The 25,388-nt window shown below is 32.2% G+C and overlaps 3 protein-coding genes across 6 annotated transcripts; 1 reads left to right on the top strand and 2 right to left on the bottom strand.

Annotated features, from left to right (window-relative positions):
• Positions 1-2,344: 2,344 nt before the first annotated feature.
• LOC114186808 (probable L-cysteine desulfhydrase, chloroplastic) lies at positions 2,345-5,164 on the bottom strand. 2 transcript variants are annotated; one of them, XM_028074839.1, is made up of 2 exons: positions 3,631-5,163; positions 2,345-2,668 (listed from the first exon to the last, which is right to left on the bottom strand). In XM_028074839.1, exon 1 carries the CDS (start codon positions 4,988-4,990, stop codon positions 3,635-3,637), a length of 1,356 nt encoding a protein of 451 aa, XP_027930640.1. In that variant the 5' UTR covers positions 4,991-5,163; the 3' UTR covers positions 2,345-2,668; positions 3,631-3,634. The 2 variants fall into 2 exon arrangements, with proteins under 2 accessions (XP_027930640.1, XP_027930649.1); XM_028074848.1 differs by having other exon boundaries at positions 2,409-2,668; positions 3,607-5,164.
• A 4,740-nt stretch (positions 5,165-9,904) lies between these two features.
• On the top strand, positions 9,905-14,505 carry LOC114186131 (phytepsin-like). Of its 2 annotated transcripts, none has more exons than XM_028074168.1 (14): positions 9,905-10,198; positions 10,944-11,312; positions 11,389-11,449; positions 11,592-11,686; positions 11,768-11,880; positions 11,987-12,155; positions 12,312-12,351; positions 12,629-12,693; positions 12,770-12,883; positions 12,984-13,048; positions 13,437-13,590; positions 13,690-13,809; positions 13,953-14,041; positions 14,164-14,505. In XM_028074168.1, the coding sequence occupies exons 2-14, from the start codon at positions 11,130-11,132 to the stop codon at positions 14,246-14,248; spliced, it is 1,353 nt and encodes a 450-aa protein (XP_027929969.1). In that variant the 5' UTR covers positions 9,905-10,198; positions 10,944-11,129; the 3' UTR covers positions 14,249-14,505. The 2 variants fall into 2 exon arrangements, with proteins under 2 accessions (XP_027929969.1, XP_027929962.1); XM_028074161.1 differs by having other exon boundaries at positions 12,984-13,057.
• Positions 14,506-15,622: 1,117 nt separating this feature from the next.
• Positions 15,623-19,381, bottom strand: LOC114192201 (G patch domain-containing protein 8). Of its 2 annotated transcripts, none has more exons than XM_028081846.1 (8): positions 19,181-19,381; positions 18,726-18,804; positions 18,081-18,276; positions 17,113-17,267; positions 16,720-16,863; positions 16,511-16,614; positions 16,206-16,359; positions 15,623-15,989 (listed from the first exon to the last, which is right to left on the bottom strand). In XM_028081846.1, exons 2-8 carry the CDS (start codon positions 18,795-18,797, stop codon positions 15,900-15,902), a joined length of 915 nt encoding a protein of 304 aa, XP_027937647.1. In that variant the 5' UTR covers positions 18,798-18,804; positions 19,181-19,381; the 3' UTR covers positions 15,623-15,899. The 2 variants fall into 2 exon arrangements, with proteins under 2 accessions (XP_027937647.1, XP_027937654.1); XM_028081853.1 differs by having other exon boundaries at positions 16,220-16,359.
• Positions 19,382-25,388: the final 6,007 nt, after the last annotated feature.

Genomic DNA, 25,388 nt, shown 5'->3' with positions numbered 1-25,388 from the left:
TGGTCCACTCAGTATTTTACAGTTGACAATTAATGACTAATTTCTGAAACTCAGACCATCAATGATTAATTTATGCTCTGAATCTAGTTTTTCTACTGAATATGAATTTAATAGGGTAGGAATTGGGACCATCATGTTGTGTCGTGCACCAAGACAAGCTAGTAATCACTAAGGTCAGCTTTATTACAGAAAAGGTTTTACAATTATTAAGTCAATGACGTTTTTAAAGCAAAAACATTTGTAAAAAACGGGTTTTAGTTATTATTGCGTATTTTAATTTCTACTTGCATCTAGAATTTGATTTTTTAATCGTTTTTCATAAAAATAAGGACAAAGAATTACGTGTGTCCAAAATTAATTTATCTATTTTTTTCCTTTAAAATACGTGCAAATGATAAACTAATTTGTGTGGATATTTTAAAATATGTATATATAGTTTCTCCTCTATTAAAATTACCTAACAAATCAATCAAGAATAAATATATTTGATAAAAAGAAACTAAAGTAGAATAAGTACATGTAAGATGTTAAACATCAGGCATTCTATTTAGGTATTATATCTTTAAATAACAAAAACTTAATTTTAGATGTTTCATCTGTCCAATAAAATCGCGTAGTAAAATTTTAATTTCGCAATAAAAAGATTAACTATAACTGTTATTCCACATGTTATTATAATTTGTTTACCATACATAATTCATAATGTGACCATTTTATTTATATTTTTATCTCATTTTCCTTCCATAAATTATTTACATTTATAATTTACTACATTATATAATATTAATTCATATATAATTTTCATTAATAAATTCATTATTTAATAGTATCATATCACATGAAACAACTAGGGATGAATTCATTACATATTAGAATAAAATAGCTACATACACGCCTGAGTGTTAACCTATTCTTACCCTTCCACCATTCCAAGTTCTCCACTGTGATCTCAAATCTTGTGTTTGACCTTACTAAGGAACATGCAAAGTATCCATGGATGCTCAAATGTAAAAAAAATAAAATAAAATCCACTGATATTTTTTTCAAATGGATATAGATAAATCCAATTTAAGTTTAAATAATTAACCATATCAGAATCTCAATTCAAATACCAATAACACAAGTAAATCCATCTCATTTCCTTCCAAATTTGTTCACATGTACCATTTAAAACATTGTTTTCCGTTTTTTATTATTCCATTTCATTTTTCTTTTCAAAATGTAATTTACTTCCACGATACAATGATGTTAAATATGAGCTCGGGAGACTTCAATAAAACTACATAATCACAGGAGCTTAACCTTTCACCTTTCACAGGGGACAGAAAACTGTTTCATTACTTTTAGTACCAATATACTTTGAAAAGGAAAACAGATTCTAAATAAGATAACATTATTATAACCATTAACAAAAGTAAAATCGGGAAAACATTTGGTTAAATTCAACAAATCATTATCAGACATAAAGTGCATATGTAGTATTACAAAATTTTAGTCTAACAAAGAACTAGTTCAATTTACTTCCATTATACGGGCATCCACCTTTTGTAATGTGCAACCAAACACACTAACGTCCCATGTCATGTGAGCCCTGAAAATCACTATCACCTTTTAAAATCATCTATTGTTGCAATCTTGGAATCCGTCCCTTGTAAACCATGAAACACCCTTACTACCTCTAAAACTATAGATGCCACACTCCAAATCATCATAAATAAAATAACCTGAACAGTCAGAATGAACCAACATCTAAAAGATTTAGTTCAAGGAGCAAATCAAATCTCCATCATCCAAACAGAATCCACCCCTACAGCTCATCGAACCATGTTCCCCCATATATGTATCACTTCCAAAACACAACAGAATCCACAGAAACAGAGCACAGTGCAATCACTAAGCCAAATCCCTCTTTAACATACGTTTTAGCTGCAGGATAGATTCATGCCTAAAAGGGTGGGGGTGATGACTGCTAATAGGGCTTCTTGTTGGAACAGGGAGCACTGAGTGTTTGACATGTGTCCAACATTTTGGCATGGGAAACCTACACAAATGTGGTAGGAAGTTTTATGGCTATGCAACTTTGGTACTCGGACACGTTTGTGGGAATATAAACCTACAGAAATGGAGGAATGGGAATAGTTTTAAAATGAAAATGTCATAATGATATTCAATGGGCCGATATGATTGATAAGAAATCGACCAACTAAGATCCTTTCTGAGAACTAAAAAGGTACTTGAAAATTAAATTAGTAAGAACAATTAAAGAATTAAAAATTAACCGTAGGGTAAAATATCGTACTCTGTTGATGAAAAGATTTGTATTAAAAAGGGGTCTGTGTGTGAGTGTATAATAATTATTTTCACTTCATTTCATTGGAAGTCAGAAACTAAGTAAAAGCAGTGCAAGATTAATCCTAAAATATCAAACTTAAAGATGATGGAAAAGTTTTATGCTTAAATTGTCACAGGATCATGATTATATACAAGGATATTTCCATAGATCTCGACATTGAAGCTACTCCTAAGGAATTTTTCGGAGCAAAGCTAAAATGAGCAATTACTGTAGCTTCTTAGCAAAACCTGCAGTCTATGGTACCGAAACCATCACAACTAGTCAAGCTTGCAAGCAGCTTTTATTCATCAGAAAGACAACAGTGAGACATCTCAACTGCAAATAAAAGAATATCACCCCAATAAGAGTAATACCAAATATAACACAACCATAAGATTACAAACAAAACAATTAAAACAACTAACTAAATTTCTTTGGTTAAACATAAAATGGACTCTTAACAGTTGCAAAAGAATATTTTGCCTCTATAACTTTAATAATGTTCTAAAGCCAAAATATACGTTTGAACTTACTAATGGTGCCAACGAAAATGAGCACTTGACTTTGCTGAGATTAAGAGCACATAATATATGATATAACAGAGTGGCACCTTTTTTCAGTAATGCTTTATGATTTATTAAGGAAATATTGATTTACCCTTTGTTGAATCTTCTTGTTCCAGTACGAAGTATTTTACAGAAGTATTGGTTTCAATGGCCAAGTACAGAACAAAATATTTCTATGGCAAGAAAATAACACCACATGTATATGATCACAATATACATCATCATCAATTTCAAACAACATTAAACTAAGGTATCCCGGTGCCTAAGGGTCTTTGCTATGTGAAGTTAGGTATAAGTGGAACATGTTAAAATAAAAAATTAGAGATTCAAAACCTTTCTTAAGGTATTTAAATTAATTAATAGATGAATGAAATTTTAATAAGATGTTGAAATTTTCCAATATTTATGTAAATCAATGATGTTTTCAATCCAGTTATAACAGCACCATTACTCCTCCAACAAATAAACTATAAACTATAAAGGAACAAACCGCAGTGATGCTGTAATTCTGTAGAAACAAAATTTTTGGAGTGGAAGAACATTTGCAGTGGATTTCAGTGTCTGCCGGTGTTAACTTCTATTATTTATATTTACAATGACAATTTCAAAGGAAGTGGCACCACATTAGGCCACAATCACCAACACTACTGCAGTCACAACCAATTGCAAAGTCGACATTCACACATTTATTGTTAAAAAATGAAGTACCATTCAAAGGAGGTTAGACCAAACCTCTTCAACCCGAAAGATGAGCACACGTGAACCCATTTTGCACAAGTTGGTTAACCGCATCCCTAAACTTGTAATAGTCATCAACTTTGTTATACACTTGATGGGAAATTCTGGCATATCCAGTAATCACCCCAACTTCCCCCTCTCTTGGGGGCCGGTAATATAACGGGACCTCAACCCCAAAAACGTCCCTCAAATGTGTTCTCAACTCGAGAGCATCAGAATCACTTCCAATCCCCAAACAAGCAGGCAAACCAACCATAACCATGCTAGCACACATATGCGGCGGACTCCCGAGCCGAGTACCCCATGCCTTTGCCAACATCTCCCCCATCTCCACAACAGCCTCGTGATTCCTCTTCTTGATCCCCTCAATACCCCCTTCAAACCGGTTAACAAACTCCACCGCAGCAGGAACAACCAACTGTGCACTATAATCCCTGGTCCCAATCCAAGCACTCTCCACAGCCAAGCCATTGCCATACTCATGAGACACCACAGGGTGATGCAAATCCGAACCAGAACCCTTAGGGTTCCTACGAGTATACAAAAACGCAATTGAAGGTGGACAAAAGAACCACTTATGCAAATTGCTAGTGTAAAAATCAGCACCAATTTCCTTCATGTCAACATCAGTGCATCCAATGGAATGAGCAGCGTCAACAAAAACCTGGTCCACCCCTTCCTCCCTGCAAATCTGAATCAATTCCTTGACAGGAATAACCACACACGGCATGGAAGTCACGTGATCAATCACCGCTAATCTAACCCTATTTCCGTTACTTTTTCCTCTCTCCAAGGCCTTCCGAAACTCGGAAACGATCTCGTCGTTGGAGTTAACAGGGAAAGGGAGGGAAACCTCGACAACATTGCCTCCGGCGCGAGTGACGTACGCTTCCATGGATTTCTTGACGGCACCGTAAGCGTAGTGAAGCATGAGGACGACATCACCTTTCTGGAATCTTCCTTCGCGGAAGTTCCATGCGGTGTGCTGGAGGACGATGGCGGCAGCGGTGGTGGCGTTGTCGACAATGGAGATCTCATCGACGTGGTCGGCGTTGACGAGGTCCTTGATTAGGGTTCGCGATTGGAGGATGCCGGTTTTGAGGTCATTGAAGTAGAAGTGGTCGGGCTGGCGTAGGTACCGGAGCTGCCAGCGGTGCTGCGCGTCGATGATGGAGGCGGGGCAGCAGCCGAAGCTGCCGTTATTGATGCGCGCGACGGCGGTGTCGTGGTGGCCGAATTCGGATTCGATTTCCGAGGCAGTTATAACGGATGAGAAGAGTTTGGGCTTTTTGGCTATGTGAGAACCGTTGTGGTGGTTGCTTTCGTGGATATGGTTATCGGTGGCGGAAGACATTGGGCTTGCGAATTACGAGAATCGAGAAATTGAAGAGAAGAGCAACGAGAATTTCACCATAAGAGAAGAGAGGAGCGAGTGAGTGAGAGAGAGAAAGAGGAAAAAGAAAGGTACATTATAGATAGATGAGGGAAACAAGGACAAGTGGCTAATCCTGTTTACCTCTACTCTGCTTCCATTTAACACATTAATTAATTCATAATAAAAGCAGATCAAACACGGTACTGGTTACTACTATTTCCAGGAATCACTTTATGAAGTAACTAGAAATTGGGATTGTGGATGCGTGACTGTGTTCACGTCTTAACTCATTTTTTATAAATTACATAAAAAACTGTGTTTTCAATTACTTACCACTTGCAAAAGAAAGTTAACAAAAATGAACGGCGGAGGGAAGTTTTAACACGGCAAGAAACACCAGAAACCTCATTGTTTCACCTTCTACAGAGGTATCAAAATCGATGCGATTATACCAGGTTTAAACTTGCTATGGATCACGTTAATTAAATCTAGGTTTGATAAACAAATGTTCAAAATTTGCAAAATTGATGTCAAAGTATCATATTTTTGTTGCTTTTTATCTTTGTTTCAATCATTGCAAATGACGACAAATACGAAATGGTTGTTTGTGCAAACACATGAGACGTTGAGTGGTGCAAAAAATGTGTCGCCGACGCTGCCAATATAATCAATCCCCTTCGTTTTATCATTTCCATTATATTATTATTATTATATAAAAAATGAAAATAACACTGATAATAATAAAAATATTAATAATTAGGAAGCAATTTTAAATTTGAATAATTAAAAAAATCAGTTCTACTTTTGTTGAGTAAAAAAAAATTATTTCCACTATATTTATAACATAATAGTCACCTTTTATTTTCACACTTCTTTTTTCTTCATTTTTTTCCATTCTATATAACACATTTTCAGATTTATTTAAAGTGTCTCTAAATAAATTATTTATATTTTCATGATATATATAAAAAACAATTCTTTATATTTATATTTGCCAGTATTGAATTGTTTTTTTTTTCAATTTCTTATGTGCTGGGAAAGTAGATTTGGTACTGTTGTTGATTGACTTCAAAATTTGGGAATTAGGTTTTTTAAATTATTCCCATACCAGAGTGAAGAACAATGAGGTAAAAAGATAGAATGAAATGATATTATAAATATAAGTTAACAAAAATCAAGTTTTAGAGTTTATACTTCTGATCTAGGGTGGTAGCGTCAATATAAGGTTTTGTTAGGATTATAGAAGGAGTAACGTGAGCCCTACCATATAAGTCACTGATATTATTCTCAATCCAAAATTTTAAAGTAATGGATTTATGGGTCTTTATCCTTATACAGTGCTCTACTTTATCATTTTTGATCAATGTGGAACTTAGACTCATACTTGGATTCTTAACAATCTCCTCCTCAAGGGTGAGTCTCTTTAACCACATTAGTACACTCCCCTTCCCGCGGAAACATTTCCAACCACGAGTACTTCTTTTCTCCCCTTTTCTGTATCGCTGCTCTTCTTAATAGAACATGTTTACCTAGAATCCTTTGTCAGGGAGTCTTTCGATACTAGGACCATATTGCACTCTTCTGAGCCAATTTTAACCATCGACTCTGATACCACTTGTTAGGTCTATAGAGAGATTTTACTGGAGAGAACAAACACCGATAAAACCTGAGTCGAACCACATAAGATATTGACATCATTCCTCAATCACATAAGGCGAACAACCCAAAATAAATATAGAAAGTAACACCTACAATTTATGTACACCCCCGGAGTGCTTCGTTCACATGATTCTTATATTTGATAGATTAAACTTTATGAAACTACTATTTTATTAAATAAAACCTTTTTTTAAAGAAAAACTCATGCGTGCATGACATTGACAACTTGAGAAGAAATAAATAAGCAGAAATTATATAACTTGATAGAATCTTTACTATTAAAAAAATTGTCAAAAGAATTTTTTTATGATATATACGACTTTTTTATAATTAAAAGAAGTATTGAATTTTGTGACTTTCAAATACGATTTATTCATTGTTGTGAATTTATTAAATTTAGGGTTAAATATGTTTTTGGTCCCTTAACTATTAGTGAATTTTGAAATTAGTCCATTTTGAAACTTTGGACCAATTTAGTCATTCATCTTTCGGAATACGTGAATTTAGTCATTTTAATCAAATTTTGTTAGGTTTATTTGATGTTTCGTACGCATTTTAGGATTGTATTTGAGTTGTTTATACTGTTTGACACATTTTTGCTTTAATGTTAAGTCAAATACTATTATGAAACGTGCTTGAAATGTCAAATAAACCTAACAAAATTTGATTAAAAGGACTAAATCCACGTATTCCGAAAGATGAAGGACTAAATTGGTCCAAAGTTTCAAAATGGACTAATTCCAAAATTCACTGAAAGTTAAGGGACCAAAAACATATTTAACCCTTAAATTTATCCTTTACACTATACAAATTTTAATTGACAATAGTGAGTTTCACTCACAATTTTTTAACACGAAAGTCTTCCTTTATTTCTTGTTATGCACTCAAATAAGTGGTACAAAAAAGATAGAAATATTTTTAATTTGTAAAGGGACTCTCAAAACATAAAAGTAGCAGCGAAAAAGAAAAGAAAAATGACACGATAAAACTTGGCTCCAAGAATGACATTACAAAATGATAAATAGATGAACAGAAATCTTATACGAAATATATATGACAAAATAATACTATTTAACTTAATCTAACAAATGAAAATAAATTAATGTAAACCACCCACTAATTTCCCATGACGGATAATAAAGTGATGTTATCAGCAATTTGGTGACATGATTAGGTGTGCAAAGTTAAAATTTAAAACCGATTAAAATTAACAAGCAAAGAGACAAAAGTACCCAATAATATATAAAAACCTAAATAATGACATGATTGGTAGCAGAATATAGTGTACCAAACTACCAACAATTTCTCAAAGATTCCATGACTTCGCGTGACTCAGAGTTAAATTCAGATTGAAAGACAGAAAACAGAAACAAACATAGCAGTTTGTGGAGTTACGAAAACAGAATCAATGCAAGTATAACATTACCTAACTTACCGTGGTGTGGTGTCTTACGTTACGTTCAGATAATGATTTTATTGCAAAAATTGCAATGACAAACATGTGTAGAGACAAACATAACATTGTTTGCGTTGTGTCTCAATTTAATGGTATTACATTACATCATTGTAATACTTGTAATGGTTAATGGGAAAACAAAAACAAACCATGTTCAAAGTGCATAGAATCATCAAGTGCATCAGTACAAAGACTTGTCATTGGGACCAGGGTTGGGTTTTATGGATTGGGTTTTTGAACAAAAAGCCCATTAAGATGTCCAATAAATAATACAGTCAATATAGTTGGTAGTTATCATTTAGTTTAAGTATTCCATTGGGGATTACGAGGAACATAAGTTAACCACTCAATGTTCTGCTTTTGGATTCAAAATAAAAGACTTATTTTTGGATCATTGGAAGGACAAAATCACTTTCCGCCGAAATAAAAGCAAACCAACGAAAAAGAAAATCACGCCATAACGTGAAAGTTCTACGAAATTTCCTTAAAAGATATGTAACGATCATAACTATTTTCATACTGTTTTTTTTTTTATAATTTAGTTTTAATCCACTTTATTACATTGTTTATCTTTTCTCTCTTTTTATCTTTCTTCAAACGGGCAAAATCTATGTAGTTATAATTTTTAATTTTAAAAGATATTTTAAATGTTATATAAAATGATTTTTAAAAGTAGAAAAGGAATCCAGCTATGTAATTTCATGTGTTTATCTAATGTTTTTTTTCCCATCAAAATGATAAGTGATAGGAGATGCTATAATAGGACACATTCGAATATTAAAAACATGAGTATTTTAATATAGCACGACATACTTCTTCTTTTTTTTATCGAAATTTTGATCAATATTTTTCTTTTTGCGTACCTTATCTGTATGATTGTCAATTTTCTAAACCCTCACACCAACTTCTCCAACTGGATGGATATTTTTAATCAAATTAGTTGACCTAAATTATTTTGCTCAAATTCATAATATAACAATATACGGAAAACTTAGGTTGCGTAATGCATCAAAATATAAACTAAATTAGAAACAATGTTTCTTTGAGAAAAATAAATTGGTATCCTTGGTTAGCATGTGTAAACATTTAAGAAATATCTCAACATATTATTCTTAAATCTGATTGGTTCTATGCGGAATGAAACACGACACCTACTCATGAAATGGAAAATCATTAATGTTATTGATTGTTATCGTTAAGTGTATCCTATGTTTTTCTCCAATGAAAGGATAATTATGTTATAGTTATTTTTCTAACAGTGAATCAATAATAATTAAAAGTTCTATCACGATCATAAAAACTTCACTCGCAATATGAAATTATCAATCATGCATTTCTCACATCATATGCCCTAAATAAATAAATAAAATGAAGTTTTATCTGCAAAAAAAAAAGAAACAAAGGCTAATACTAAATTTTTTAACTTTGATGTGATGTGATATAGTGTTATTAAATCTCACCAAAGGGGCTGTTTATTGTGTGAGCATGAAAACAAAAGAATAAAATATATATTAAAAATTTAATTTTGTTAATTATATAAATAGTTTAAAATATTTAATATTTTCACATCATATATCATCATGTATGTACAACAACAAAAAGTTTCCCATTAAATTACAGAAAGTGTAGAATAATTTGTGTTTTAAAAAATATTTAAAAGTAAATCAGTGATAAAGTTTATAGAAAAAACATAGTCCATTAAAAAGTAGTACTTTTTTTTTCACTCTTAGGAAAAGAATTATGTTTGATTAAAAGTAATCAAAACATTTTATTTTTTTTTGCAGAAACAGACATGTGCCAATCTAAACATAAAAAAAATTCACAAATACGACCTGCAATTTTTTGGTCTGAAGCAGATATTTCTAAAGCAAATGATTTTTTATTATTCGATAATGTTAATTAGGTTGCAGATATAGCAAGTTACTGCTAACTTATGAATCGACATCCATCAATTATTATTTATTCGATACGACCTTCCACCTTGTGTGTGTGTTTCGGAGTTCTCTCCATTTCATCTGTTGGGCGCTCATAGCAGCAACATTATCATCTGCAGTAGCTTTAAGCTACGAAAGGTTTGTTTTTTATTTCAAAAAATTTTGTCATCTTAGTGTGTTCAACCATTTGATTCCTCTACCTCTTCATCTTGTTTTTGTTTTGGTTTTCAATCTTTAATCTTGGAACATGATGATGAGTTTAATCCAGTTGACTTCTGTCCTCTACTAACTATCCACCCCAAATTACCTATTTATTCTCCTTTAGTTTGGATTTTGTGGAATCTGTTCGTATAATTGGTATGTGGGTGTTGGAGATCTGTGTAAAATTGTCTGTAACATTAGTACAGTGAACTGATTCTGTTTATTATGATTTTTTTTTTCTATGTGCTTTATGTTTTATGTGTTAAGCGGGTGGAGAATTATAACTCCCATGGAGGACACAAAGATAAATCAACTGTAAATAAAGTTAATATCTTTTCCTTTCTGCCACGTTGACCAAACATGGAAATAGCACAATGCCATTTTTTTGTTTTAAAGTTGACTTGTTTTAGATGACCAATAATCTAGATTGTATAAGAAGCTAAAAATTTTCTTGTGATTATGATGGTAGGAGTAATTACTACCCGAACAGTTACATATATGTAGAAAAGAGGGTTATGTTTTTCTGTTTATTTATCTGAGTTTGTCTGTGTGGAGAATATACTACAAGGACTTAGTGTCTCAACTGATTTATTTCATTTATTGTTCCATTCTTACTTGCGTTTTTGTGTAAAATTAGGACTGTGTTCAGTTCAACTTACATTCTGATTACCTTTTACGGCAGATTTTCCTTGACCATGGGCAAAAGCATTTGTTGGTGGCCTTTTGTTTATGGGCTTTAACATGTTCCCTTCTTCCATCTTTCTCCTTCGGAATTCTAAGAATTGGTTTGAAGAAGAGACCTCTAGATCTTAATAGTATTAATGCTGCTAGAAAGGCAAGAGAAGGTTTAAGATCTGGAAGGCCAATTATGGGTGAGCATGATCAGTTTATTGGTAAGGCAAAGGGTGAAGATATTGTACCTTTGAAAAACTATTTGGATGCTCAGTATTTTGGTGAGATTGGAATTGGCACACCCCCTCAGACCTTCACTGTTGTGTTTGATACTGGTAGTTCCAACCTTTGGGTTCCATCATCAAAATGCTACTTTTCTGTGAGTTCAACTTAACTTGTATATTTTAGAAACATGTACATATAAGCTTATCATATTGACTAGTTTTCTCTCGCAGCTTGCTTGCTATACCCATAACTGGTACAAGCCAAAGAAATCCAGAACATATATCAAAAATGGTAATTCCTTTTTGTCATTATTCATGTTGATTAAAGTGGTACTGTGCTAGATGTATGCATTAACTTATATGATATTGTATACCTTATTGTATGTCATGTAATATTAGTTTAATCGTCAGTTTGTAACTACCTTGTTGTTCAGGAACATCATGTAAAATAAACTATGGATCTGGATCAATATCTGGTTACTTCAGTCAAGATAGTGTTAAAGTTGGTAACGCTGTTGTCAAGCAACTGGTGAGTACTTTTTTGTGAGCTCCCACTCAATATATATTTGTAGATAGCTATGCTTACATATTTTACTACTGTGAACTGTAGGATTTCATTGAAGCTACCCGAGAAGGAAGTCTTTCCTTTCTGTCAGCAAAGTTCGATGGAATACTGGGACTTGGATTTCAGGAGATCTCAGTTGAAAATGCTGTTCCATTATGGTGTGTTTCAATCTTTCTTTTGTTGTTTCATCTATACCTAATTTCATTATCAGAGCTGTTTCCATTTTTCGGGCCTTTAACTGACCAGTCCATCATAAAATCACAGGTACAAAATGGTGGAGCAAAATCTTATCAGTGAGAAGGTGTTTTCTTTTTGGTTGAATGGGGATCCAAATGCGAAAAAAGGTGGTGAACTAGTTTTCGGGGGTGTTAACCCGAAGCACTTCAAAGGAGACCACACTTATGTTCCAGTTACTGAAAAAGGTTACTGGCAGGTTAGCAAAAGCACACAATTTATTTGATTAGGAATTCCTTATATATATGTATGTATATATATATATATATGTATGTATGTATATATATACCCTAAACCTAAACCCTATGTATTCACACACCAGAAAATTCTTTAACATGAAAGTTTCCTTTTGCAGATTGAAATTGGAGATTTTTTCATTGGAGGTGCTTCTACAGGTGATTTTATTGTTCCTCGACAATAAAAACTTCTATTTTGGGATTTACTAATGGAGTCATTGAGTGGTTAAGATGATTTGGAATATGGTATAAGGAGTGAATCTGTAATGGACTTTTTACTTCCTCATACTTGAATTGATTTTGTTTTCAAGAAATACAGTGTCAACAAACTATATCTCCACATCAATGTATGAGAAATGACATTTTTTCTCTCTTATTTGTTGCATGTGCTTTGATTAATGTACTTCTAATTCTGAAACATATCAATGCTTTTTAGGTGTTTGTGCGGGTGGCTGTGCTGCTATTGTGGATTCAGGAACATCTTTGCTGGCTGGTCCAACTGTATGTGCTTCCATATTTCTGGAAATCTTTGGCTTATTTACTCTTATTTATAATTTCTGTTGACCATTAATTTCAGCCTGTTGTAGCTGAAATCAACCATGCTATTGGAGCTGAAGGAGTTCTCAGTGTAGAATGTAAGGATGTCGTTTCTCAATATGGAGAGATGATATGGGATCTCTTGGTAGCAGGGGTAGGTATCGAATTGAACATGGTTTTTTTTTGGCTTGTGATATTTTTCCCATTTGCATTTTCACTCTTTGGACCTTAATGAGTTTGATCTTGTTCTGTAGGTGAAACCTGATGACATATGTTCCCAAGTTGGTTTATGTTCCGCCAAAAGGATTCAATCTAAGAGGTCAGAAAGGTCTATGACTCTTTTATATAGATGTCTCCACTTTCTGCTTCCCTTGCACTGCTTTTTCACCATATTTGTTTAATTGCTAGTTAGTTTGGTAATACTTTGAAGAGATTGGATGAATGTTTGATACTTCTTTCTGATTATCAAGGTTAAAAAGTCAGATGTATCAATTCCATGCATTAGCAAATAAGAAAAGACGAGTTGTTTAAAAAAACTGTCAAGGAACCTTCATTACATTTGCATTTACTAGCTTACTACTCTATGATTCTATTCTACTGCCATTGGGAGAGTTTATGTTTTGACTTGACCTCACTCATGCTAAAAAACCTTCTATATTTTGGCTGAAACAGATTCCTAAATCACTTTGAATTCTATTGTTGTGCAGCCCTGGGATTGAAATGGTAACTGAAAAGGAACAGAGTGAGTTGACAGCAAGAGATACTCCCTTGTGTTCTTCTTGTCAGATGCTTGTTCTTTGGATCCAGAATCAACTAAAACAAAAACAAACAAAGGACAAAGTATTCAACTATGTGAATCAAGTATGCCCTTCATATTATCCCATCCACAAGCTCAAGCAGTAATATATATATGGTTTAGAGTACTGACATGTGGTTGATGTTTGTTCTGATGATTGGCAGCTGTGTGAGAGCTTGCCTAGTCCCTCTGGAGAGTCTGTGATAAGTTGTAGTAGTCTTTCCAAGTTGCCAAACATTACATTCACAATTGGAGATAAACCTTTTGTCCTTACACCAGAGCAGGTTAGGGTTTGAACATTCCCATAAATTAAATTACACTGTGCTTGGCTTTGGTGGATATGATTATACTGTTATCTATAGATAGATAGATTAAGGGTAGCTATTTAGTTCTTCTTTGTGATCTAAGAATGTTTTTGTGGTTTCAGTATATTTTGAGAACTGGAGAAGGCATTACAGAAGTATGCCTTAGTGGGTTTATGGCTTTTGATGTTCCTCCTCCACGGGGTCCATTGTGGTATGTTAACTTGTTAAATTATTTATCCATTTAAGATCACTAGAATGTACAGAACAACCATGAATGAAGTGTATTATCCATGTAAGCTTTGTTCCTGAATGGTAGTGTATATGTGTATGCAGGATTCTTGGGGATATTTTCATGAGGGCATATCACACCATCTTTGACTACGGAAATCTCCAAGTTGGGTTTGCTCAAGCTGTGTGATGATGAGTAATCATGGTTCTGAAAGATGTGTTTGAAATCATTTCAGTAGCCTTTAGTGTAATGTAAATAAGTTGTTGTAACATCTGTAGCTGTTTATGGAATCACGGACTTTTTTTTATCGTTTTAAGACGTAGGAATAAATTTACAGTTGGAAGTGTTGGGCCATACTCATGCCAAACTTCATCATGCTTTCCCACAACCAGTGCCTGTGGATTATCACTATAAATTTTCTCGACTGCTTTTTTATGTTGTGTTTAGACATAGTTTTAAGGTGGTTTATTTATTTCTTTTATACGTTTTAAAATGTCTATCAGATTAGAAATTTAAAAATATTTTTTATACTTTTTTGTTCTTTCACCTATGTGAAGTTTGTTTTCATGTATCTACTTCTCTTCACTCCCATTTTTTTTCCCAAATCTTTTTCTCTTTCCATTCCTTTCCTTCTCTTTTCTACCTGTATTTTTATATTTTTATTGATATAAAGTTTCAATATTTATTTTTTAATTATTTAATGTTGAAATTTAACTTTTAAATATATATCTAACTTTTCAGGATTTAGATCTTATCTTCATTATCACTGACAGGATATTTTGTCTAATAATGTTTTTTACTATATATAATGTTGAAATAAAAATGGACTAATTCGTTAAATGGTTGTTTCTCATTACTCTTACGGTTTTAGTAACTTTTATTGCAACGCTTAGATTTAATAAATGAACACAATAAATGATTAGAATTTCCTAAATAGTGTTTTTCCGCTGACAGCAAATAAGAGAGTATCCAAATCCAATTTTTTAATATCTAACAGGTTTAAATTTTAAAAGATACGAATTGATGAGCAAATCAAACAGGGAAAAAGATACATCTACTAAATCTTTTTAACAACCATATGACGACTATCTTGTGATATTAAAATATTAAACTGAAATATAAACTAAATTATTCAATAATAAAAATAGACTTGTAAGATGATTGTATAAAAAATTGGGTACTCAACATCACCTATTTTAACAACTTCATTTTTTATTCCCATAAACTTATATATTCATAATGAACAAGTGGAACAATTAAATTATCGAGGAAAAATGAATAATGCCTCCGCGCGTGAAAGTAAATGCACAAGCCTTGTAGCAAACGACGTCTAACAAATATAAGCTCCCACAACCTAAACTTTCTTCAAAGTTCTCTTCATTTCGTCAATGAGTTCTGAGAATAGTACATCACTGCATCTAACCAAAAGCTTTGTAATCACAAATTCACAGCATTCAGCTTCAAGCTAACGAAAGGTTGTTTGTTTTACTGTTTTATGTCATCAGTAGCAACGACAACCTAATAAATTTTCATCTGCAACATATTGGAAACTACACATCCAAGTTGTTGGCCGTGGCCTAAAATCTTGATTCAAGAATCAATGGAACTACGGAAACTAACATAACTATTGTACCCACGTAAAAAATATAAAATCCTTACATAATATTGTCACACAGATAAACAGATAACATTTCTGGTCTACCAAATTATCGTGAAATTCCAAATGTTTTCTTCCTCTTGAACTGAGGATGGTGGCAAATGTTTAATAAAACATCTAATGCAAACCAAACCAGATAAATGTCACAACATACTGATACGCCACTGCATGAGTAATGTTCCTTTATTCTTCATCGCTATCATTACTAAATATAGAGGAGATCGGGGCACTTTGCTTCTTTGCAACATTTTGTTTCATGGTACCAAATGTTATCTGCCAAGCATTTTCGAAAAGAAAATGATATTATTAGCATGCAAAAGGAACACTAAATGGATTGTCAGGGTTGAAAGTATGCAAGACTTGAATCGGAACAAAACAGTATCAAGAATTTGACATTGAGATGTATAAAAACAGCAAGCACTGCAAATTCCCAAGTACTATGGACAATTTTTGTTTTCTTTTCATACCCTAGACACCAGCTGGACATACCTTGGAAGCACTGCCTTTAGATGAAAACCCAAATTTCAAAGTATTTCTCTGCTCCTGATCTGTAAGTGCAGTAGCAGTTCTAGATTCGGAGGACACTGTTCCTGATCCAGACTCTTGTTGCAGTTGAAGCCGTTGCTGCTTTTGAGCATCAGCACTGATAGACATTAAGGAAACCGAAAACCAAATGACATGAAAGAAAGTCGATAAAAATTAGACTATTGTCCCCTAGCCACCCACCCACCCATGATCAAAACAAAAAGGGAAGAAGTGAATAAAAATAAATGGACATATGAGCAAATGGGTACATTTGAGCAAACTTTGCCATTTCTCTCTCTTGACGCTGTTGTTCTCGCTTTTGCCTATCATCTCGACTACTACCACCATGCATTTCCTTCATTTGTTTGAATCGCTGTAGTTAACATCAAGGATTTAGGATTACGAGAAAAAAAAAAAGTCAATTTGGAAATCAAATTAACAAAAGCAGAGCCAAGTTACAGTTAGTCAAATTGTTTACCTTTCTGTGATTGTGATCATAAGAGCTCAAGTGTGCTTCAAATTCCATAGCTAATTTGTATTGCTTGTTGCAGAGATCACAATAAAACACCTTTCGGATTTCTTTCACTTCAGTTTGAATTTTTTGCTCACGTTCAGCTAACACCTGAATTTTCATAATGTGCACGAAGCAGGCAGAAGAAGCCACCAGGTAATAAAAACTGCAGGAAATTCTCAAGACCTTCCAAACTTGATGGTTCCTTATGACATACCAATCCGGTCAAAAGACATGCATATATGCTATATGCAGCCTTCTGCTATGAGGGGTGCAGGTTTGAGAAAATATAAACATCAACTCGATACTACTATGTGGGTTTTGCACTAAGACCAACTACTAAGGAGTGATAAATCATACCTCCCGCTTCTTCACATGTTCTTCTGTCTCCTCCAACTCAACATCAAGTTTTTTTCTCTGGATATTTTCTTCTGCAGTAAAGAAATCATCTTCTTCTTGCTTACCAACTCCCAGTCTTGGATCTCTAATCCCAGATTTAATTGGCTCAGTGATTCCTGCACACATGCCAAGTCAATTTGAAATATAATATAAAGGACAATACTAAAATCACATCACTTTCAGCTTAAGCATCCCCTCAATCAGGAACATTACATTATATTATCAAAACAATAATTGAAAAAAATGAACTCATTGCCAAAATCCTTGTTTGAATCAGAGGCAAGTGCAAATACTCAGGTGATTCAATAAATGATGCGATTTAGCACGAACCAGAGAAAAATACAACTTTTCACCCAGAAGGAAAAATAAAAAGCTTGTGCAAATAGCACTTTGCATAGAATTAAAAAGGGTGCTAAAGGTCACATTAACAAAGATCTAATGGTATACAAATAGAAAATCAATTTAAATGCTGGAATAAAATAACAAAAATTACAGCAATCCTTTCTACGCTTAGAACAAATTACTACTAGGTGTTGATCTATTGAATGACTGAATGAAGCAGCAATAAAGACCAAAATAACAAGATTTGAAGTGAAGTTTTATATATTGGAAACCACCAGCAATGGGACCTGGGATCTGTCAGCTTATCAGAAGCACCATGAGATATAAGTCATGCCAGAGAGAGTTTTGCTTTCATTCCAACCATTCCAGAAGAATAAAGAAAGGGGAAAAAATAGACATAAAACGCATGTTCTAACAACACTATGAAGAGGGGTTCACAGAGGGGTAAGGGAGACATTCAAGATGAACCAAGGAGAAGGGAAAAATTGTGCAGCACAGCAGAAGCTAAGACAATGGGTAAGTGCATTGTATAAACAAATATTCAAAAACAGAGTAACAAATTGTTAAAATCAAAGAACTGTACAAACCTTGTTCATCCTTCCCAAGACCCTTTCCTTTCCATCCCATCTTTTGGAGAAGCTTAAAGCCAATATTAGATGATGTTAACTGTGTGTCCAGAGATGCTTGCTCTACGTTGTCCAGATCAACATTTTCTGTTGGCCTGTGGTTGATTGGCAAGCGGAAATCATCTGACAAATCCTCAACAAGAGAGTCATGATATGCCTGAAAAATATTCATCTCAATACAATGGAAATCACAGTAATAATTGCATATCTAACATGTCTCAAAGACAAAATATCATATTCATCGAGTATAAATATAATACACAATGTTTTAAATCCCAGATAGCACCCAGCCACAAAAAATGATATAGCGGAAAAGCAGAGATAGCTGCTATTTTTAAAATTTATATCTATGATAAAAAAAATATTAAAAATGAATAGATTCATAATTAGCAAACAAATATATTAGTGTCTTAAAAAAACACACAAGTAAAAGGCAACACAAGTTTTCCAGATGGAACCAGCAATCATTATCTTCTAAATTCCGGTCTTCATAATCATATTCACTACAACTACAGAGATAGGTTCAACTTTTTAAAATTGACATATCAAAAACCTTAATGTAAGCTCGCACACGACTCAATTGAGGAGAAGGGGGGCACCAATTACCTGTTCCTTTTTAGATTGCCTCCTGTCACGGCCACCTGTATCCTGCCTACCATTAGTCCATCGATAGTCCATTTTGGATCTACACAGGAAACAATAATCACACATAAGATGTAAAGACATAGCCAACCGGAGAGTGGGTGCACTGTTCACTAAATCAAGGTGGAAAAATAAGCTGAAAGGAGAAAACACAACATGAACCCAACATAGATTGAAAAGTGCAGGGCAAATTGTACAAGAATAAAAATAAATTGTAATGATAAAGGCCAACACAACTCAGCTAATGAGTTCCCCCACCTTGGAAAAAGAAATCTACTACTTTGTTGAGATTTAACCAAAACAAAACAAGGAAAACTGTTGGGAATGAAAATTGTAATCAGATCCAGAAAACCCTGGCTTAAACATTCTAAGAACAAAACCACGATTTGGAAATATTATTGTATGAGAAAGTACACAACCTTGATGATAGGATGAATAGCGTATATTCTGGAAACAACGTTATCGTCCTGGTTAGATTTCAACGCAGGGTCTTGGGCTTGAGATGTTCAGATTTGATAAGATGAGGGAAAAAACAGGATCAAGTTGAAAGCAAAAATATCGATATTTTAATATTAAAAGGAAAAAAAAATAGAAAAATGGAAAAAGAAGAGAGAGAAAGAACACGAGTGGTGGATATGTAAGGATTGGACATTGGGTTGGTTTCATTCAATTTGGGCTAAACCTGAAAAGTGTGTCTTTAGATACGTTTTCTGTGTTTAGGGCTTGGGCCGAAAAAAAAGTGGAAACTAAGAACAAGAATAACTATACGGAATCGTATCAAAGTTACGGAAACAAGCCTACGTTTGGTTGGTGTTGTTTTTGCAAACATTACTGTATTACTTTTATATATATATATATATATATATATATATATATATATATATATATATATATATATATATATATATATATATATATATATATATATAAATAATGTAATTTCTTGTTTCAGTTAAAAACTTGAAAAATTACTTTAACTCAGTATGCTTGTTTTACTTTTTACAAATAAATGATCATTTTTCAAAATAAGTTTTTTATAATAGAAAGTTTCACATGAGCTGTAAGAGACAATTTTGAATGTTATAGATTCAAGGCATAAAATTCTTTACTTCTTATCTATTTAAGTTTATCTTTCTTTCTTTTTTTTTTAATTGGTAATGTAAAAATATTGTTTCTAATAGGAATCACAGTCTAATAAATACGGAAGTTGTTGTTGATACTGAGAATGAACTCAATATCACGAAGAATGGGCCTAAGAATCATTAGGTCCATTCTTCGTAACATTGAGTTCATCTCAATATCAACAACAACTTCGGTACTTATTGGAATGTGGTTCCTATTAGTTTTCCTCTCTTTTTTTTCTTTTCTTTCATTTTTCATTCTTCCAAATTTGCTCTCCTTATTCAAAGTGGGTATTATTTATAATATGCTTAGAACAAGTGAATATGAGAGAAACAAGAGGAAGAGAAAAATAAAAAATACGTTTCTTTTCCTGTCTGGGTTGCCTCATAACATAAAAAAAGAAAGAATAAAATTTCTATGGAACTTATGTTTTCGGTTCTCTCCAATTTGAGAAAAAAAATAAAAATAAAGAGAAAGAGAAACAGCTTGTTGCATTCAAAAGATCAAATTATAATATTCTCTATTTTTTTTTCCTCAAACTAAATAATGAGGAGGAGCGGAATAATTTGATGACCCAAAATAAATAACAAATGTTCTTGGCAATATACTAGAAATGGTGCAGGCTAGCACAAAAACATCAAATCATACTGAAAAGAAATCTCATCTTAATCATCACCATTTACACACTACAATAATACCACCCTGAAAGAAAGCTTGAGCCATGTTCTACTCACTTTCAGCTCAGGCAAACATTTTTTCCACATTGATTTTAATCAGAGTCTTTACACATAGTCATAATATATATATTTATTAGCAGAACATGTATCATTTTTAACACTATAGTATTATATTTATTACATGAGACATGCTACAAAACATTATTAAACAAACAAGTGTTAAAGAAACCGGACCACTGATCCGTATTTTGCATGCTCGGTTAAAAAGCAAGTAATTTTTTAAAATAAATGAAGAAGATGAGGGAAAAGGTTGAATATAAGACTGAATATGTTAAGTTTCAGGACAATTTTTATATAACTAAAGATAAACTCTTTTAAGGGCGCACTAATATAATTAATATAAAAGATTTATACTTTACTTATTAATTATACAAATCTTTGTAGTTGAAATATTAGACACAGGACTGAATTGTTCTTTTGTTGAGCATAACGTTGAAAAGCTTAATTAAAAGTGATTACAGCTAGAAAACATGATCAGAAGAAAGACTTAAAATAGCAGTTGTAATGCAAAGAAGGAATATATTAATATTAAAGGGTGTGGTTTAAGTACAAATGGGTATTCCAAACCATGGCCCTTGCAAATATCTTAATTAATGAATGGAGATATTTGAGAGATATTTGAGAGATATTTGAGAGAAAAGCGAAAAAGTTCATTTGTCCACAACAGCAGTACCTTGCTTACTGTTAATCTGTGATATTTTTTGGATGAGTACTCTGAATGTTAAAACTTGCAATCGAGGTTTTGGGTTACAGGGCGCCACCACTTTAAAGCCACCAAGTACGTTCTGCGGTTCAACAGAAAAACTTAACCCCAGAGAGAATCAACTTTATTTAAAAGCACTTAATTAAGACTCTCCTTTTGTTATAAAAAATCTCAGAAACCGCTGGACCTTACGCTCCTGTATTGTGCATGAACCAATCTAAAAAGCTGTCTTCCAACTAATTTTCACTTCGTTAAAACACGACCATGATTATTTATTCTGCAGACTACACCTTATATTATTGTTGCTAATGTCATGTTATTTACATAAGCAGGTAACTTACTTAAGTAAACAGCGTTCACTTTCCCATTTCACAAACCACGACCACGAGTACCAACCTTATCACTCATGGATCTTTCGAGAAACAATTATATAGAGTCGCGATAATGCACCGATACTTTAATATGAATCATGTGTCCGTGTCTCGTGATATTCATGTCCGACATATATTCATGTTCAATATTTTAAAATATTTTATCAATTCATAATCTATAAAGTAATAATACTTTTATAATGACAATAATTTATAATTTTTTATTTTGACAACTTAAATATGATTTTAAGTTAGATTCTCGTAATAACAATAATATATTTATTATATCTATTAGAATTATTGTACGCTTTTTAGTATCAATATATCACGGATTATATTTTATTATTTTCAAATAAACGTATTGACATGTCGTATTCAATAGACGTATCGTATTTTGTGTATTATAGTTACAGAACATCAATGAGACATGAATATAAACGTAACCCACAAATAAGAAATCAAGAGTGCTTTCAACCAAAACCTTAAGAGAGACAATTTATCGGTCTTCATCCCTGTAGGGGTTAATTTTTTCACAAGAGACTCAAACTCAAATTTAGATATCCAACGACTTAGTGAAATCTTACATGGAACAGATGGGTCTAGATACTAGAGATTTTCTAGGTTTGTTAAGTGTGTTCATATCTTTTTGCTTGGAAAGTGTGGTTAAAAAGTGAGGTTTGTAATAGCTGTCAATGCATATTACAAAAAAATGTTTGTTACGAAGAGAGGAAAGGGTAAGTGGAAGATGGAACCCAAGCAATTGTGAAGTTTTGATGACCAAAGGGGGAATGGGGCATAGCCAAGACCAAGTCTATGAGTGAGTGAAACCAGCGGACCACAGAAAATGTGCCTTTGCCAAAAGATGGAACCGTGTTACATGTTCCATGTCAGCTTTAATTGGACCATGAATATTGATCACAACAGTGGTTTGAATCGGATTCTCCACCCTTAATCCCAGTTTAAAAAAGTTCCCAACTTGTGCTTATAAATTCAGCCTCCACCCTCCAACAAGTAACCCAACACCTCAACTCCTACAAGTTTTTCTTCCCACTATTCTCCTCACCATAACCATGGCTGCCAGAAACAGGCAACGGAAATCTTCTTTTCTTTCTGTCTTCAACATATTCAAATCCAGCAACAACAAGCAGAGAGGAGGAAGCAGTTACAGCAGTTACTATGATGAAGGACCAAAGGTTTCTGGGACCAAAGTGTGGCCTAGTGATGAAGACAAGGGACGATGGGGGGTGGCTGATCCTGTCATTGACCTCAGAGCCACAGCTTACATTGCAAAATACAAGAAGCGCGTTTCAGAATCTGAAATTCATTGTCAAGCTCAGTCACAGTACTAGGTTGTTCTTTTATTGTACCTGACTTAAACCTCCATGTCTTTAGTTACTATTGATTAATAAGTTGAGAAGCACAAAAAACCATGTTTGTTTAGATATCAATAATAATCACGATATTGTTAAATCATAATTCGGAGTCTGGGTCATATGTAGTCTATAGACATCCTTACTGTGTAATGTTCTCGTTAGTTTGAGGCCATTCTTAGAAGGGTGAAGAGGTGTTCTTATGAGCTAATAATTCAGAATATTGATTCACATTACTATTATTTTTACCAACCAATTTGTACGCATATCTTATATTTACTATTTTACCTTTTAATTTTTTCACTTTTTTTCTTATAAATATAAAAATTAACTTTTTTTAATAACTAAAATCTTTTTAAAAGTGTAAAAGCTATTTCTTTCATTACGATGTAAAAGCTAAAATTGTAGAAAATATAGCGAATAGTGACTTGGTTTGATGTTAATGGACAAATCCACATGGATTCCCTTTCTACTTAAATGATATGACTGAAACTTGGGACATCATTTCACGCCTACTGTATTTGTCACTAAAGAATACCTTTGATTGTTTATTTGTTTTGACCAGAGTAGAATGGAATCATTTGTAATAAAAGTTTATAAATAGGTGGAGAAAACAGGGGCAAAATATATCCTACTACATATTGAAGTTCTTGAAAGGAGTTTTTCTTTTTAGCTAAATTACCTGTTTTTTTTTTCTTTAATTTGTTTGAAAAATTACAAAATCCGTAATTTTTATTTGATACAATTAAGTTTTTTTAATCTTTAAAAATAATCTATTTATGTTTTTTTATTAATTGCGGCTAACATTATATTTGTACATAACATGTGTAAATTTGTAATATTTTCATTATTTATTTTTTATATATTTTTTTATTATTTTTGGGGTTTTTTAAAGTGTCATGTGTCAGGTCATTGTCGTACCATGTAGCAGTGCTACGTGTCAGTATAGTGTCATATGTTAATGTCAATGTCACATCACACGATCTTGTATTCAATTTAGTTAAGGTCATAATAATTGTCAAGATAATGATATTTTAATTCATATTTTTTAACTCACTTTTAATCTATTACTTTAATCACCATTTGATCATTTATTTTGATTCTTTTTAGTGATGTGATATGATAATTTAATGGTGATTGAAGTGGTGGGTTAAAAGTATGTCAAAAAAATTGGTTAAAATATCATTATCCTTTCTATATTTGTGATTACGGACTCAATTTAGCATATTTTTTTAATTGATCAATGTTGTACCCTCTATAATAGGACTAAATTAGTAATTAAGATTAAAATATAATTTATGTATATATGTTAAACTATTTTTTAAAAAATTTATATATATCAAATCAATTCATCTATATATTAAAATTACTTTTATTTTGTAATTTTTAATTTCAATAAAAAATCTATATTTTAAACTTTTTTTTTTAAATATTAAAAATGTAAATATAAAATTTAAAAGTATCATTTTAGAGTGTTTTGTATTAAGTACCCTTATATTATATAAAATATATATATTGAATACACTTACACACCCTCTAAATAAGAGAGTATTCAATACAAAACCTTTAAATATACACCTTATATTATATAAAATTATAATGTTTCGGTATTCAATTTTTTAAATTAGATATAGAGATGGAACGAATATCTATATATTCATTTAATTTTTGTGTTCATAACTATTTTAATATTTATTTTCGTTCTCATACTTCCCCTTTTGAATTTCTAAAACACATTATATTTATTAAGGTAATATAAAAAATTATATCATATTTTTGTTAATCTTTAGTTTGGTAACCTACTTTTATAAGTTACATATTTAATTATTTTTACAAATTTGTATATTTATTTGACCTTTATAATTCTTATTTGATATACAATAATAGTTTTTTCTCGATATTTGATATTATAGAAAAAACATTGTTTTTCACTTAATACATGATAGTATGATATTTTAATTAATATAATTTTTTTTTAAATATTTAATTAATATTCGCAATAATAAGAGACGAGTACATAAATGTGTAGGAGTATAAAGATAAAGATGGAACGAGACAGAACTTTTTGAATAGTGAAATTAGCATCATCCTCTCCCCTTTTCAATTTATTTTGTATCAACCATCTTTAATAAAAAAAATCAAACATATTCTTGAACTTAATGTTGTTTTAGATTTGATTAAAATTTTAAAGGATGGGAAATCAAATTTAAAATGTAACTTTTTAGATAAATTAAATTTGGAAATTATTGTAATCTTATTAACTCGAAATTTATTTTAGAGTTTGAATTTTGACATGTCATAATAATTATATAAAATAATATTTT

The sequence above is a fragment of the Vigna unguiculata genome, chromosome 1, assembly GCF_004118075.2.
Source record: "Vigna unguiculata cultivar IT97K-499-35 chromosome 1, ASM411807v1, whole genome shotgun sequence".
NCBI classification, from domain to species: domain Eukaryota; kingdom Viridiplantae; phylum Streptophyta; class Magnoliopsida; order Fabales; family Fabaceae; genus Vigna; species Vigna unguiculata.
This window is presented reverse-complemented; position numbering and strand designations above follow the sequence as displayed.

Coding starts and splice junctions, on each gene's coding strand:
- LOC114192201 (XM_028081846.1), bottom strand. CDS start 18,797: ATGGACTATCGATGGACTAATGGTAGGCAGGATACAGGTGGCCGTGAC. Junction 18,277..18,725: donor GGCAATCTAAAAAGGAACAG/GTAATTGGTGCC, acceptor AATATTTTTCAG/GCATATCATGACTCTCTTGT. Junction 16,615..16,719: donor ATGATCACAATCACAGAAAG/GTAAACAATTTG, acceptor TGTTAACTACAG/CGATTCAAACAAATGAAGGA.
- LOC114186808 (XM_028074848.1), bottom strand. CDS start 4,990: ATGTCTTCCGCCACCGATAACCATATCCACGAAAGCAACCACCACAAC.
- LOC114186131 (XM_028074161.1), top strand. CDS start 11,130: ATGGGTGAGCATGATCAGTTTATTGGTAAGGCAAAGGGTGAAGATATT. Junction 11,881..11,986: donor GAAAATGCTGTTCCATTATG/GTGTGTTTCAAT, acceptor ATAAAATCACAG/GTACAAAATGGTGGAGCAAA. Junction 13,058..13,436: donor CAATCTAAGAGGTCAGAAAG/GTCTATGACTCT, acceptor ATTGTTGTGCAG/CCCTGGGATTGAAATGGTAA.